The sequence below is a fragment of the Pseudophryne corroboree genome, chromosome 8, assembly GCF_028390025.1.
Source record: "Pseudophryne corroboree isolate aPseCor3 chromosome 8, aPseCor3.hap2, whole genome shotgun sequence".
NCBI lineage: Eukaryota > Metazoa > Chordata > Amphibia > Anura > Myobatrachidae > Pseudophryne > Pseudophryne corroboree.
The window spans coordinates 26937729-26953717 of NC_086451.1; the positions used below are offsets into that span (position 1 = coordinate 26937729).

Below are 15989 nucleotides of genomic sequence, written 5' to 3' on the forward strand. Positions count from 1 at the left end.
GTTAAAGATATATGTGAGTGCACATGAATATAAAACTGCAGAATTGCTTATGGCGGGAGCAGCTGGGTATAAGGCCGGGGAGAGGAAGGCAAAAAATAGGGTAAGGGCAATGGATCCTTTTTGATGTTTTTGGACTGTACTGTATGCATTCTCTGTGATATTTTGCAATGTCAATTTTAATGAGTGTGTGAAAGCATGCAAAGTGCATCAGTATAACAGAATAAATTCCATTTTATTTTCCATATTTTTATTTTATTTTTTTTATTTTATTTTGGGGGGGGGGGGGGGTAAGGGACGTGGTATGTTTGTTTATTTTTGCATGGAAGTTGGGGCTACCTGCCAGCATTGAAGCTGAGGAATATGGGGTACTGCTCAGACCGCTGTCGCTCAGTGTCACATTTATCACTGAGGTTGAACAGGGTGACTTGTTCTGTTCCACATCCCAGTTGTGCATCTAGGGCCTAATTCAGAGATGTATGTCAGCCCATTGCCATGGCAAAGATCAACATTTCTAGAGAGGCACAAATTTTCCACCTCTGCTGCTCAGTTATAAATGACATGGACGCTCCAACATCAGTTTGTCCCCGTTGAACCCTGTGATGCTGATCCCTTGCATTTATGCCAATATGATGAGAACTCACCAGATGCCGCTTGGTTCTCTACCTACTGGAATGGAATCCAATTCTGATTAGCTAATTCTAATCATGTGGAAACACAGCACATGCACACTATGGAGTATATAACCTATAAGCATTGCCTGAGTTATATCATTTGCAAGGCTTTGCAACTGAAGGACTACCAGCCAGGCTTGAGGGCATCACAAAGTTCCTGGACCCCACCATCATGTTCTCCCAACTCTTTCTAGTTTTGGCTCTGGCTCATGCAACCATGGGCAAAGTGAGCTCAAACTTCAATGACTGTCTTGGTCAGTTCTACGGTAGTACGCCCCCTGTGGGATTCACCACCCTGCAAGGTACCATCACCCCTATCTGCCAGATGTACGATAACTACAACAATCCTTTCTTTGCATCACTGTATCACGAGGGTTACCGATACCCTCTGTACTCTGCCTATATACTGGACATCCGACCTGGTGCTGCTACAGGAGCCAGTCAGACCTTTCGTCTAGAGCCACAGGTGAGTTGGGTTGACATCTCTTGTGTGTAACACATATGAATACGCAGGTCTTAGTTCATGCAACACAGTCCAGGCGGATCTTCTCTCGCACAGTAGTTTTCAATACAAACTCTCCTCTAACTTCAATACCTGCTTAGTTATTTGCAGCATTCTACTAAAATACTGAACCTTCGCTCCATATAAAACTCTCTGCAGGACAGAAGGACTGTGGGCACAATGGCACTTTTTGTACCATCCTGGAGATGACCCGATGTCTGATACAGCAAAGGGTGGAGGCACAAAGCTGATACTCTAGTGTGATGCCTTGCCCCTAAACCCCTGAAAATTAATTTATTTACCCAGGGGCACTGAGGGGTTGAGGGGCAGGTTCAAAGAACCTGGACAAGGCAAAGTAGACATAGCCACATTCCCAATATTGTGTGGTGGTATAGCGGGATCGGTATGAAATACCTCCAATCAAAATCCCGATAAGGTCAAAATCCCGACATGGACAAAATACCGACAAGGTCAAAATACCGACATGTAAAATGCCGACAGGTCAAAATACCGACACACGTTTGTTGTTTTGTGTGTGTATGTCGACATAAGTCAACATGGACACCATATAAAGTGTACCGCGTCCCCTCGCATGGCTCGCTGCGCTCGCCATGCTTCGGGCACGGTGCCTCGCTACGCTCGGCACACTATTATGTTCCCCCCCCAGGTCCACTGGGATGGTAAAGTATGAACAATTCGGTTTCAATGAAAAAAATCATGAAAAACTCATGTCGGTATTTTGACCTGTTGGCATTTTACATGTCGGTATTTTGACCTTGTCGGTATTTTAAATGTCGGTATTTTGTCCATGTCGGGATTTTGACCATGTCGGGATTTTGACCATCGGTCAATTGGTGTCGGGATTTTGATTGGAGGTAAACTGACTGCATCCCGGTATAGCATGTCCATGTGGGCCCGATATGCAGGGCGGCTGGTCATGGCTACACACTCCATTTGGCCATGCCGTCTTAAAGTTGGGAGCCAGGAAGTTTTTATGTTGGCCATGTATGTATCCATTGACCCTAATCGGCCTTCACTCAGGAGCAGTTTTGAACTCATTTGGCCATCTTTTTACAGATAAATCAAAAACAGCACAGGGATTGAATGGTTGAACTGGTCACAGACTGTCAGCAAAACTTACGTTTTTGTTTTTTTTTCAATATTAATTTTTATTATTTTGTGGGTAAACAAAGCAATTGGGAAAGGGATACAGAAAAGAAAAAGGGGGGGGAGGGGTAGGGGGGGTACACACTACAGTCTGCATTTTACAACATAACACAGAGAGTATTATACACAACACTGTACAAATTAACATGGGTAATGCAAGTGAGTATCGTGTCATCATAGCATTCATACTAATCCAATAGTGGGTATAACTAAACGTCAGGAGGGGGCTTGAGGTTCGGTGTTCGCCTATGCCAATAGGCGGACCATGAAAACCATCTGAGCAATGGGGATGTCGGGGAAGAGGCATAGGCCACTCCCGCAGTCTCTAATTCGTAGTGCGACTGTACGGCCATTTCTATAGCAGAAATATGAAGGGCCTCGGTGGAACGCCAAAGGCGAGCGATTAAAAGTTTAGTTGAAATGAGGATATGGCCTAGAATGTAGCGGTCTGCTGGCAGTAGGTCCCCATAGTATAAATGTAAAAGGGCCAGTCGTGGGTGTGGGGATATACGGCGGCCGAGTACTGATTCTATGAGGAGAAAGACCGATGTCCACATCAGGGTCAGCACCGGGCAATCCCAAAATACATGCATTTCCGCCAGCACATTTTGGATGTGGTGGATTGCATCGCATGGAGGCGGGATGGGGTGAAATACAGGCGGTGAAGGATTTTATATGACAGTTCTATATGTGATATGCATTTAGAGACTGTGTAGCAGGATTTATATATCATATCCCACTCCTCCGACGAGATTGAGCATCGAAGATCTACCTCCCATTTCATCTGAAAGGGGGCTTTCTGTAGTGATTGGGGGGTATTAATGTAATTATACCATCTGGTGATACCACCACTACCGCCTACAATTTCAGGAAACTTTTGAACAAGTTTAGGCAAAGAGGGAGGGGGGACGGTGGGCATCGAGACTCCCTGAAGCCAATGTCTTAGCTGTAAATATTTATAAAATTCCCCATGTGGTAGCGAGAAATTTTCTTGGATCTGGGTAAAAGAAAGAAGGGAGCCATGCGCCATTATATCCTGTAACGAACGGATTCCCCGCGTTATCCAGTGATGAAGTCTCAAGTTGGGAATCAAGGAGGCTATTCCCGTCAAGGACACGGCCGTGGTTGGAAGAATTATGTCGTTCCCACTTCGCACTATTTCTAGACAAGCTTTCCTTGTGGATTGAACAGAAATGGACCTATTGGTTAGTACTGTACCCTCCGTTTTAGGGAGTAACAGTACATCAGTCAGGGGTAATGGGGCTATAAGATCTTGTTCAAGATGTACCCACGATTTGTCCGTGGGTTGGGTATACCATGCCCCTATCTGAGCTATTTGGCAAGCCAGTTGGTATGAGTGCAAATCTGGAGATGCCAAGACCCCGTTCCGCTTGGATCGGGTCATTGTTTTCCTTGCTAATCTTGGTTTCTTGCCTTACCAGACATAAGAGTTGAATAGCGTGTTAAATTTGGATAGTAGGGAGTTGGGTACTATGAGGGGGATGGCCCGGAACAGGTACATAAGTCTGGAAGGATCATCATTTTCAGTGCAGCTATTCTCCCCAGCCATGATACATGTTGCATCATGCAGTCTGAGATTAGGGTTGTGGATTTGCGCAAGAGAGGGGGGAAGTTAGCGGGTATCAAATCGTCTAGTTTCTTGGTGATATGGATTCCCAGACATTTGAGGCTTCTATCCTGCCAGGAATACGTGTAGGTAGCCTTCAGATCGGACAAGAGAGGGGGTGGGAAGTTGATGGGGAGTGCCTCTGTATTCGTGTTATTAAGTTTATAGTAGGATACTGCTGAATATTCAAACAAAAGCGCGTGCAACGCTCTCAGGGAAGAGGAGGGGTTAGTGAGTGTCAATAGGACATTGTCTGCGAAAAGACATAACTTATGAGAGTGTCCCAAGAATTCCATGCCTTTAATCAAGGACGAGGTACAAATTTTCTCGGCCAATGGTTCCATTGCCATTGTAAAGACTAGTGGGGATAAGGGGCACCCTTGGCGAGTGCCGTTTGTAATGGGAAAAGGAGATGAGAGCAGACCACTCACACACACCCTCGCCGAAGGGAGAGAGTATAGAGCCATAATGGATGATAGGACTCTACCCGTAAGGCCAAACTTTCTAAGAACCGCTTGCAGGTACCCCCAGTGAAGGCGGTCGAACGCCTTCTCCGCGTCTAGCGAGAGCAATAATAAAGGAGATTCTGATTTGGAGAGGGCGTCCAGTATATTTACCACTCGCCTAGTGTTGTCAGGGGATTGTCTGCCCGGGACGAAGCCCACCTGGTCGCCGTGGATGATAGAGGGGAGTAGAGGGTTGAGCCTGTTAGCCACCATCTTAGCATAGATTTTCAAATCGGTATTTAATAAGGCTATGGGACGGTAGTTGGGCATCATGGCAGAGTTCTTCCCCGGTTTAGGAAAAGCTACTACGCGGGCTTCTAGCATCTCCCCTGGGAAGTTCCATATGGAGGAGGTGTGATTAAAAACTCCGTCTAGGACAGGGACCAGAGTGTCTTTGAAACATTTGTAAAAATTTTTTATAAACCCATCAGGGCCTGGCCCTTTATCTAATGGGAGTGAGTCTATGGCTTGAGTGATTTCCTTCTGGGACCATGGTTGGTTTAAAGTCTGCAAAGTGTCTGAGTTAATGGAGGGGAGGTTAACGTCGTTCAAAAAGGCTGCTATATTAGCTGGTGTAGGTTGTGGGGTAGAGATATCGTCTTTAAGATTATATAGGGAGGAATAATATGAAGCAAAGGAGTTAGCTATATCTGATGGGTCAGTTATCTTGATATTATTTGAGTTGATGATATAGTTCACCCTCTCTTTAGCTGTTTTCCCCCGCAATTTGCGAGCTAGCATTCTACCCGCCCTATCTCCTTGCATATAGAACTTTTGCCGCAATCGGAAAAGATTTTTACGGACCTCCGTTAGTTCTAATTTATTCAGCTCATCTCTGATCCGGGTCAATTCTTATTAGATGGCTTCAGCTTAAGTGAAGCATCTAGTTCTTTAAGACGGGCTTCGAGTTCTGCCTGTTTTTCCCGGGAGGTCCTGCTTATGTAAGCAGCCGCTTGAATGGATGCTCCCCTAACCCCTGCCTTGAGAGCGCACCAATGTGTAAATACTGACGTTTTCTGCTGGGGTGTTAGTCTCGATATATAAGGCGAGGGCCTGTGCAATGGACCGCTGGGCGTCTGTGTTCAAAAGAAGATAATCCCTAAGGCGCCATAGGGTAGGAGAGGGCCTGACTTCGCGGGGGTTCCAACGGACAGAGAGGGCAGAGTGATCTGACCACGATACTGGCAGGATAGAAGCCTTTGAAACCTGTTGGAGTGTCCACTTATCTGATATCACTAGGTCTATCCTAGAAAACGAGCCGTGAACTGGGGAGAAGAACGAAAAATCCCTACAGGTCGGGTTCTTAGCCCTCCAAACATCATAGAGATCATATTCATATAGTATATTTCTAAAGGCGTGGGCGCTGTCACGTTGCGAGTTACCCTTAGGAGGTGAGCGGGCATGGGATCTATCGATCGTTGGGTCAAGGACCATGTTAAAATCCCCCAGGAGTAATAAGGCACCCGATAGGTGCTTCTGGAGGATCGTAAAGAATTTCCTAAGGAAAGGTAGTTGTTTGGTATTGGGAGCATAAAGCGTAGCTATGGTGACTGGCCTATCTTCCAATTTACCCGTCAGAATGAGATATCTGCCTTCTTGGTCTGAGATCTGACATTCTAGGGAGAATTCACAAGATTTTGAAAATAATATTGCCACCCGGCTCTTTTTTTCGGGCCGTTGGACATATAACCAATGGGATATTTATTATCCCTAAGGGGGGGGTGATGAAAGTATGAAATGGGTTTCCTGTAAGGCCACTATATGCGCCTTACATTTAGCAAAGTGACGCAGGGCTAATAGTCGTTTGTTCGGTGAATTCAACCCTTTTACATTTAAGTATAGTACATTAACCATTAGGCTTGTCTGGGAGTCGTGCTAATGTCAGGTTGTGTATATAAATTATGTAACAGGATCTGCCAGAGTGTGTGTGTGTTAAAACTTGGAGAGATGGGGAGAACAGGAGGGGTGGAAGAAACAGTAAGAAGAGGACATAGAGCGGGCACCGCAAGGATGCCAAATAGGGTTGCCTAGCAGGGCAACACATGAGGTCGTGGCGAGGTGTGAGGAATAGTCTCCCCCTCGCTCCTAGAACATTCAACTTATAAAAGAAATAACTGCGTTGGGTCATAGGGTACATGCTTCCTCTCGGGAAATTCAACAAATAACAAATATGACATCATAACATCGAGGGGAGCAGTATTGTCCCGTTTAGAGGTGTACGGCTATACAAAGTCGGCCAGATCACAGTGGATGCAGTATACCATAATAAAAGAAATGCAGGAAAAGCAAGAATATTCTCGACAATGACATACAACCTGGTTGGGAAAATCAGTCTCTAACGATCATTGTCTGCCATCGTCCACTCCTGAGTCAGCTTGAGAGTTGCCGGTGCCTTTTCAATTGTGTCTTCTCCCCTCCAGGAATCCAATAATTTCAGACCCGCTTCTGGAGAGATTATCGCGTGCATAACGCCGTTACGTCTAACCAGCAATTTCGTCGGAAACCCCCACCGGTACAGGATATCGGCCTTCCGGAGCGCTGAGGTCACCGGGTGGAACGTGCGTCTCAAGGCCAGTGTGGCCGCTGAGAGGTCTCCGTAAACTTGTACATCTCCCAGGGCCTTAGCTGATAGGTCAGGGCGCATAGTCGCCCGCAGGATTTGTTCCTTGATATGGAAGTAATGCATCCTCATTAAAGTGTCTCTTGGAGCATCCTTTGGGGCATTTCTAGCCTTTGGTAGACGATGAATGCGGTCGATGAGGAAGTCATCAATAGAGTTGGATGGAAGAAGCTCCTTGAAGAGGTCCATCGCAAATTGGGTAAGGTCCGTGGTGGTAACGGTTTCTGGGATGCCCCGGAGCTTGATATTATTACGGCGTGACCTGTCCTCAAGGTCACAGGCCTTCCGCCGTAGATCCGCTACTTCGGCCTGTAGGTCTTAAAGTTGGGTAATCACCTCATTATGTGACTTCACCATTTCCTTACATTTATTCTCAAGATGATCCGTGCGTAGGCCTATAGCGTCAACCGATTGTTGGCAACTTTGAAGTGCCGTCTTAACTTCCATCGTGATATCATCTTTAAAGGAAGCCAGAAGTTGCCGCATAGTGCCCAGTGTGAGGGGTGCATCATCATCGAGTTGAGAGAGTTTTGTCTGGTTCACCCGAGGGGTCACGGACATATCATCGCCACTCCGGGGTTGTTTAGGCACGGAATACTGTATGGTAGAGGGTCCCCGGCTTTGAGAAGACGGGGACTGTTTAAAAAATGCGACCTGGCGGGTTGGAATCGGGTCTTTTTGGCGTTTCGGTGCCATAGACCCAATATACGATTGCTCTCACAGTTGTCGTAAATATAGAAATCGGGCCCAGGAGGAAGAGAGATTAGCCTACGTCGGCTCAATATGCATGCCCACGCAGCTTTACTTCTTCAGGAGCGGGGGAGGGTACCTCACATCGCATTCAAGATCACATCAGAACGGCCTGGCGAGAGGCAAAGCTCCCCACGGTTTCCAGTTATCTGGAGTCGGCGGGAGTAGGTTGTATTTATAAGTATGTCTGGCTTTTTTCTGTATAATCAGACTTGAGTATCAGGGAGTGTGCATGTACCGGGCCCTTTTCACATGCAGTGGTACAGGGATGACGGTGTATTTTGTAGAAGAGATGTTTGCCAGCAGTCAAAATGGCGCCACCACCTTCCAGTCACAGGCCTCTGTGGTGTATTTACCTCTTGTACTCTGAGATCGTTGGGGATATCAGCGGATGTGGGCCCAGAGTTTCTCGGCTCCCACCTCCCCCACCCCATCCCGACCTCCAGCGGGGCCCCCGGTAATCTCCCGGGAGGGCCTCGAGCAGTGCAGCCCGAGGTCCCAAGATGGCCGCCGGGGTGTACACAGGCCTGGGAAATGCCTGATAAGAGCTGCTCCTGTGGCCTGTGAGCAGCTATTCCCCGGTTAGCAGGTGCTTGGGGGTCTGATACAGGCTGGAGAGCGATGTGGGGGGGAGCAGGAGGAGAAGGGCGGAGCCACGGGTCCCGCCTCGACCGCGGTCCGGGCCCGGAGCCCGCAGTCGGGAGGGTGGGAACATGAGGCCCCAGCCTCCGGTGCCGCTGGAGGCCCCAACCCCGCCGGCAGAGTAGTGGCTTCTCGGCGGGCTCCCCGCGCCCGGGGAAGTGTCCACAGCCGTGGACAGAGTCGGGCAGGGAGGCGCTAGGTCTGTGCACCCAGCGGGAGAGAGGTCGCCAGGAGTGGACGTGAGTTCAGAATTGGCCGCCGGGCGCCCGTCAGCTCCGTCTCCTGTGGCGAGTCTCCGGATCCCCCGGCAGCAGGAGCCCACAGCTGGCAGCAGGGAACCTTTCCCAGCCGCGGGCGGCGGCGGCGTGCTGTAAGGAGCTCCGGAGGAGATCCGTGGCTCAATCCGAAGGGTCCCCGAGTCGCCGTCGGCACAGTGAGTAAATAGAGGTCCCGGCTTTGTGAGAACCGTAGGCCGCAACCTGCAGGAGCAGTTAAAACTGCTGCCCGATTCCGCGGCTCTTCCGGGGGCACAGCAGGGGGACCAGGAGGGACAGGGGGGATGCCCAGGTGCACAAATGAGCTCGTAAAGGGGGTACAGACTGGTGATATATCTCTAGGTCTCAGGAGCTCCACCAAAACGCAGCTGTCTCCATTAGCAGCCAGGCCACGCCCCCCGCAAAACTTACGTTTTTTATTTTTTTTAAAAACGAATCAGGGACTAGTCTAAATCCATTTTCAAATGGATTCCCAGGTCTGCAAACCTGGGCAAAGATTACGTTTTCGGAAGCAGTTCCAAAGATTGTTAAGTGAGAACTAATTGCTTCATCGCGCCCTACAGGCGCTCTTCACACCGTCGCAAGGGGCTACGCCTCATTAACCCCTGCATGCCTTTCTGGGGTTCAATATTTGTATTATATGGAGTAATACCTGCATTCCTTTGTTAGTGGGTAAATATCGCACAATGAAAGGGCGTGCAATGGTGAAGGAGGTGCAGCCCCTTGCAACGGCGTGAACAGCACCTGCAGGGCACGATGTACAGAATGTAGTGGGTGCAGTGGGGACTGTGGATGGGGGGGATGTCTGTAGATGCTGCGGGTGGAGGGGGGGTGAAAGCGGGGGGGGAGGCCGGATGGGGAAGGGTCGGGAGGTGCTGAGGGTGGGGGAGGGGCAGAAGAGTGGGGTGAGCAGATGGAGGAGGGGTCTGGAGGCACTGTATGTGGGGGAGGGGCAGGGGTGCCAAGGGTGGGGGAGGGGCAGGTGCAGGGATGTTGCAGATGGGTGAAGGGTTCCGGAGGTGCTGTGGGATGGGAAGGGGCGTGGGTGCCGGAGGTGGGTTAGGGGGTCCGCAGGTGCCGTGGGTGGGGGAAGGGCAGGTGCAGGTGGTGTGGCAGATGGGGAAGGGGGTCCGGAGGAGCTGCAGGTGGTGGAGGGGCAGGTGCAGGGGTGCCGTGGGTGGGGGAGGGGTGGGTGAGGGGGGGGACCGCGGATGGAGGAGGGTGTCTGCGGGTGGAGGGGGCAGGTGTTGGAGGGCATGCAGTAACAGGGCCAGGAAGACAGGGCTGACAGGGTCAGAACAGGGGTGATGGGGCCAAGACAGGGGTGACAGGGTCAGAACAGGGGTGACGGGTTCAGGACAGGGGTGATGGTGCCAGGACAGGGGTGACGGGGCAAGGACAGGGGTGACGGGGCCAGGACAGGGGCGACGGGGCCAGGACAGAAATGACAGGGACAGGATAGGGGTGACAGGGCTAGTGTAGGGGCGGCAGGACCAGGACAGGGGTGACAGGGCCAGGATAGGGTTGACAGGGCAAGTACAGAGGTGACAGGGCCAGGATAGGGGTAACAGGGCCAGGATAAGGATGACAGGGCCAAGACAGGGGTGAAAGGACCAGGATAAGGGTGATAGGGCAAGGCCAGGGGTGACAGGGCAAGGCCAGGGGTGACAGGGACATGACAGAACACAGGGCACGGGAGAGATTGGTATTAGGGACAGAACAGTGGTGACAGACAGATGTGTCTTACCGGAGTCACTGCTGCTGGCTGCTGCTGTTCCACTCCAACTTGTTGGGATCTGCTGCTGGTGAAGACTTGGCATGGCTGACTCTCTCAGGCTGGAGTCCTGCTTCCTCTGCCCGTCCGCATCCCTCCCCCCCTCCTCAGTCACACACCGCAGACCTTGAGCAGCTGCCGGGCACTGTGGTAAGGGGAGACTGGGAGTGACTGGTTAGCCCCCAGGAGACGCTGCGGCTGGAGGGAGGAGGGGGTCATAGCATGCACGTGGCGTGGACCTCGCAGCTGCCGGGCACTGTGGTAAGGGGAGACTGGGAGTGACTGGTTAGCCCCCAGGAGACGCTGCGCTGGAGGGAGGAGGGGGTCATAGCATGCATGTGACGCGGACCTCGCGGCTGCCAGACACTGTGGTAAGGGGAGACTGGGAGTGACTGGTTAGCCCCCAGGAGACGCTGCGGCTGGAGGTAGGAGGGGGTCAGAGCCTGCAAGCAGCGCAGACTTCTGCAGCGCTGCCCGCCGGCTAAAGTGTGAGGAGCTGGGTGCACCTCAATGCAGGCGGCAGCACTGCAGGTAGCGGTGGGGTTGCCGGGGCTGGAGATAACAGAGGCAGTACGGAACCTGCACAGTGGCAGGTGCCCCACAAAACTGCAGCTAAGAAGCGTGGAGTGTGCCAGAAAGTGACGCTCCTCCGCGCCAGAGATACCCTGCTGAGTATGCTGATGTGGGGGGCCAAGCACACAGTGAGCCGGTGCCCCTCTGCCTGTATGGCATACCCCCTAACACACCCCCGAAATTCACAGGACAGTCCAATTTTTTGGGGTCTGTCTTGTGTCCCACGGTGGGGGGAGGGGGGGGCAGTTGGGAAGCTCCTGAACTCGCCGTTCTGCTTAGCAGAGCAGTGATGAATAGACGCTGTGCTCATGCGCACAGCGTCTATTTAGTGGAGACAGAGGGAGAGGGGGTATCAGCAGGTACGGATTAAAAGGGGGTTCCGGCAGCAGAGCCGTATTAAGGGGGGGCCCAGGGGGTACATACCACGGGCCCCACAGTTTTAGGGGCCCTCCCGGCTGGTGTAGCTCTGTCCCAGCTCTGAAGCTCCCCCATCCTGCCAGTAACAGCGGCAGCATTGTCCTACAGTCAGCACACCATGGTTGCCGACTTCTGGGCTGCTCTGTCCGGGAGAGAGCAGCCCGTCGGCTCAGCAGGGGGGGGGGGGGGGGGGGCTGAGGTGACGTGACAGGCGGCGGGCCAGAGGCAGAACGGGGCGTGGCTTCCGGGCAGCATCATTTAAGCCACGCCCCCCCTGTGTAATGCCGCGATTACCGGCATTATACAGCAGGGGCCGTGGTTACGATGATGCAATTCAACAAGAATCACATCATCACCTGCCCGGACCGCCCACTTTACTCGTTAAGTGGGCGGCGAGCAGGGGGTGACCCCCGTAAATCAGGAGACTTGCCTGCTCTTCCGGGGGGCCGGGAGGGTCACCCGTTTTTCGGGAGCCTCCCGGCCATTCCGGGAGGGTAGGCAAGTATGCAGCAGACGCTGCTGCATGTTGGCAGGTCTGTGGTGTTGCAGGGAGGCAGAAGCCTCCTGGCTTTCTTCTGCCTGTGCGGGTATGTGGGGGGGAGGTGTCTGGATTTACCCCTAGCTGAGGGACCAAAATCCCATTTAAAAAAAAAATCCCGGAATTTGCATACGGGGCGTGGCCACGTGGCCTCTATTAGGCCACGCCCCCAAACCCCCAGCAGGCACAGCAATGAGATGACTCAAGTGCCATGGGCCCTCCAGACTCATAATCCGCCCCTGGGGGCATGCCAGCAGCTCACATAACGCTGGGCATGCCCCATCACTGACAAAAATGGGGGCGTGGCTCGCGATCCTGGGTGCTCCCGTGAAGCCACCCCCTTTTTGTTGACCACGCCCACTTTTCGCGGTGCGTGTGTTCCTCATTCTGCCTAAAGAAAGTTGGGAGGTACGCACCCCTGTCTGCCTGAAGAATGCTGGGAGGTATGCACCCCTGCCTGTGCCATGCCCATACCATCTGCTTCTGCTCCTAGTCTCCTATAGATTTGCCCATATCTGTGACTCATTTGACTAACTCCGCCCAGTGTTGTGACTCCGCCCAGCGTTAGCAAATGAGGCACAAAGCCACAGATCTGGGCTATTATATAGGAGATATGCATTGAAATTGTAAGAAAGCGCAGAAACTCCTATTTAGTAAATGTTATTAGAGTTCATTAATTACCCTTAGTATTATTTTTATATCTTTGTCATGTGTGTTTCAGCCATGTATTTATATCAGCAGGCAGGGATGTTTATGTTATGGTGCCCTGGGATACGGCATACCTCCGCGGTGCTTTCTGCAACAAAAACAAGTGTATCTAGAGGGCAGCTGCCTCACTTATAACAGTGGAAATAAACTTTAAATTTATAGCTAACACCATTAATGTGCGTATATATATGATATGTCAACACAAAGACTGAACCGTTTGAACCAATGACCAAATAGACATACATTTATCAGTAGCAAATAGTTTAAAGACAGTTTCCCCACCAGTGTACTTTAGGAAAGGGTTCTCTACTGTAAGAGCAGTAATGCTGTTGAATTTAATCACTACATGAGCTGGGGACAGGATATTTTGGAAATAGGAAATGTTATAAATACTACAGGACACTAGGAAATAATAAATCTATGAACTTTTAATTTTTTTAGGTCTAGGTGGCATTATTGGGTTTTCACATAAGTGAAAAGATGGCTAATTTTTATTTGTTAGGCATGTAAGAAGGGAGGGCATAATATAGTAGAATATTAGTGAGAGATTGGGGAAATTAGAAGGACAGGAGGTTTGCTTTGGCTGACCTGTGGGTGAATGCATAATGACTCTGAGTAGGTCATAGTTGCCTAGCCTCCTGCATCCTGCGGGAGGCTCCTATTTCAGTCATAAATCTCCTGCTGCCCTGCTTTGTATGTCACATCTCCCGTATTCTTTAGATTCTGCCAGGGCTGACACTAAGGAGTTTCTTTGCCAGAACAGCGATTTGCTGTAGCTGCTTAGGAGTCACTGCTGAGGAATCTCATTACCCCCCCCCCCCCCATCCCCCCCACCCCTTGTGTAACCCATTCCAGAAGAGAGAGACAGCACACAGGGTCTTATCCGTGCTCTGTGGGGTATATTTACTAACATTCGTAATTTTCGGAAAAAGGTCAAAGTTCAATCACGAATGACATCGAAAGTGTAAAACTGCAACTTTTTGAATTGATTACGACTAATTTACTAAGCTGTTGTATCCGGCTTTTTCTTTTGTTCCGATGTCGATGTCATTCGTGTTTTTTTTCTGTTTTATACGGCAGTGATTAGTAAAACACTGGCGACTTTTTCAAAATGAATCTCGTCCGGATCTGTGTGATCCGTGCTGGGGTTAATTTTTTTTTTTTTAAATAAACACTGTAAAACTTTTAAAAAAATTGCGTGGGGTCCCCCCTCCTAAGCATAACCAGCCTCGGGCTCTTTGAGCCGATCCTGGTTGCAGAAATATGGGGAAAAAAGTGACAGGGGTTCCCCCATATTTAAGCAACCAGCATCGGGCTCTGCGCCTGGTCCTGGTTCCAAAAATACGGGGGACAAAAAGCGTAGGGGTCCCCCGTATTTTTGAAACCAGCACCGGGCTCCACTAGCTGGACAGATAATGCCACAGCCGGGGGTCACTTTTATACAGTGCCCTGTGGCCGTGGCATCAAATATCCAACTAGTCACCCCTGGCCGGGGTACCCTGGGGGAGTGGGGACCCCTTCAATCAAGGGTTTCCCCCCCCCCCAGCCACCCAAGGGCCAGGGGTGAAGCCCGAGGCTGTCCCCCCCATCCAATGGGCTGCGGATGGGGGGCTGATAGCCTTTTTGTAAAAGTGTTAGATATTGTTTTTAGTAGCAGTACTACAAGGCCCAGCAAGCCTCCACCGCATTCTGGTACTTGGAGAACCACAAGTACCAGCATGCGGCGGAAAAACGGGCCCGCTGGTACCTGTAGTACTACTACTAAAAAAATACCCAAAAAAAGACAAGACACACACACCGTGAAAGTAAAGTTTTAATACATACATGCACACAAACATATACACATACTTACCTTATGTTCACACGAGGGTCGGTCCTCTTGTTCAGTAGAATCCATGGGGAACCTGTTGAAAAAATTATACTCACAAAATCCAGTGTAGATCGGTCCTCTTCAAAGCCCTTTGTAATCCACGTACTTGAGAAGAAAAAAAAAACGGAGTCCCGACCTCGAACTGAAAGGGGCCCCATGTTTTCACATGGGACCCCTTTCCCCGAATGCCAGAAACCCACTCTGACTTCTGTCTAAATGGGTTTCTTCAGCCAATCAGGGAGCGCCACGTTGTGACACCCTCCTGATCGGCTGTGTGCTCCTGTACTGACTGACAGGCGGCACACGGCAGTGTTACAATGTAGCGCCTATGCGCTCCATTGTAACCAATGGTGGGAACTTTCTGCTCAGCGGTGAGGTCACTTTCGGTCAACCGCTGAGCAGAAAGTTCCCACCATTGGTTACAATGGAGCGCATAGGCGCTACATTGTAACACTGCCGTGTGCTGCTTGTCAGTCAGTACAGGAGCACACAACCGATCAGGAGGGTGCTACAACGTGGCGCTCCCTGATTGGCTGAAGAAACCCACTTAGACATAAGTCAGAGTGGGTTTCTGGCATTCGGGGAAATGGGACCCATGTGAAAACATGGGTCCCCTTTCAAGTACGTGGATTACAAAAGGATTATCCGAGGAGCCTGGTACCCTGGATCTGGTGAGTATAATTTATTCAACAGGTACCCCATGGATTCTACTGGAGAAGAGGACCGACCTGCGTGGGAACATAAGGTAAGTATGTATGTATGTTTGTGTGGATGGATGTAATAAAACTTTACTGTCAAGGTGTGTGTGTATTGTCTTTTTTTTTCCGCCGCATGCTGGTACTTGTGGTTCTCCAAGTACCAGCATGCGGTGGAGGCTTGCTGGGCCTTGTAGTACTGTCATTTCCCCCCCCATATTTCTGCAACCAGGGTCGGCTCAAAGAGCCCGAGGCTGGTTATGCTTAGGAGGGGGGACCCCACGCAATTTTTTTTGTGAAAATTAACACTTTCCCACCCCTTCCCACTGATATACATGCACGGATCTCATGGATCCGTGCATGCCTATCCAATCACAGCTCAAAAATCTGTTTTTTTTAAGCACTTTTTTGCGATTTGTAATTTTTCACGGCAGTGTTTTCCTCTTTTGAGATTTGCACTTTTTAGTAAATGACCGAGTTCTACTAATTTGCTGGCGTATTTTGACCGATGGTGTATTCATTCGTATTTTTTTTCTTGGACTTGCAAAAAAATACGAATGCCCTCATCTCTGCCGTGATTTGAGTTTAGTAAATGACCGAGATGACACTTTGAAGAAAAAACGGCATCTCGGTCAAAATCGGGACCTTAGTAAA

The 15989-nt window shown here is 50.3% G+C and overlaps 1 protein-coding gene across 1 annotated transcript in view; it reads left to right on the top strand.

Moving 5' to 3' along the window:
• Positions 1-15989, top strand: part of LOC134949723 (endonuclease domain-containing 1 protein-like) — a 50124-nt gene that overhangs the window by 7716 nt on the left and 26419 nt on the right. The window contains exon 3 of the mRNA XM_063938476.1: positions 866-1137. Coding sequence (XP_063794546.1) covers positions 866-1137 — 272 coding nt within the window. The remainder of the gene's footprint in view (positions 1-865; positions 1138-15989) is intronic.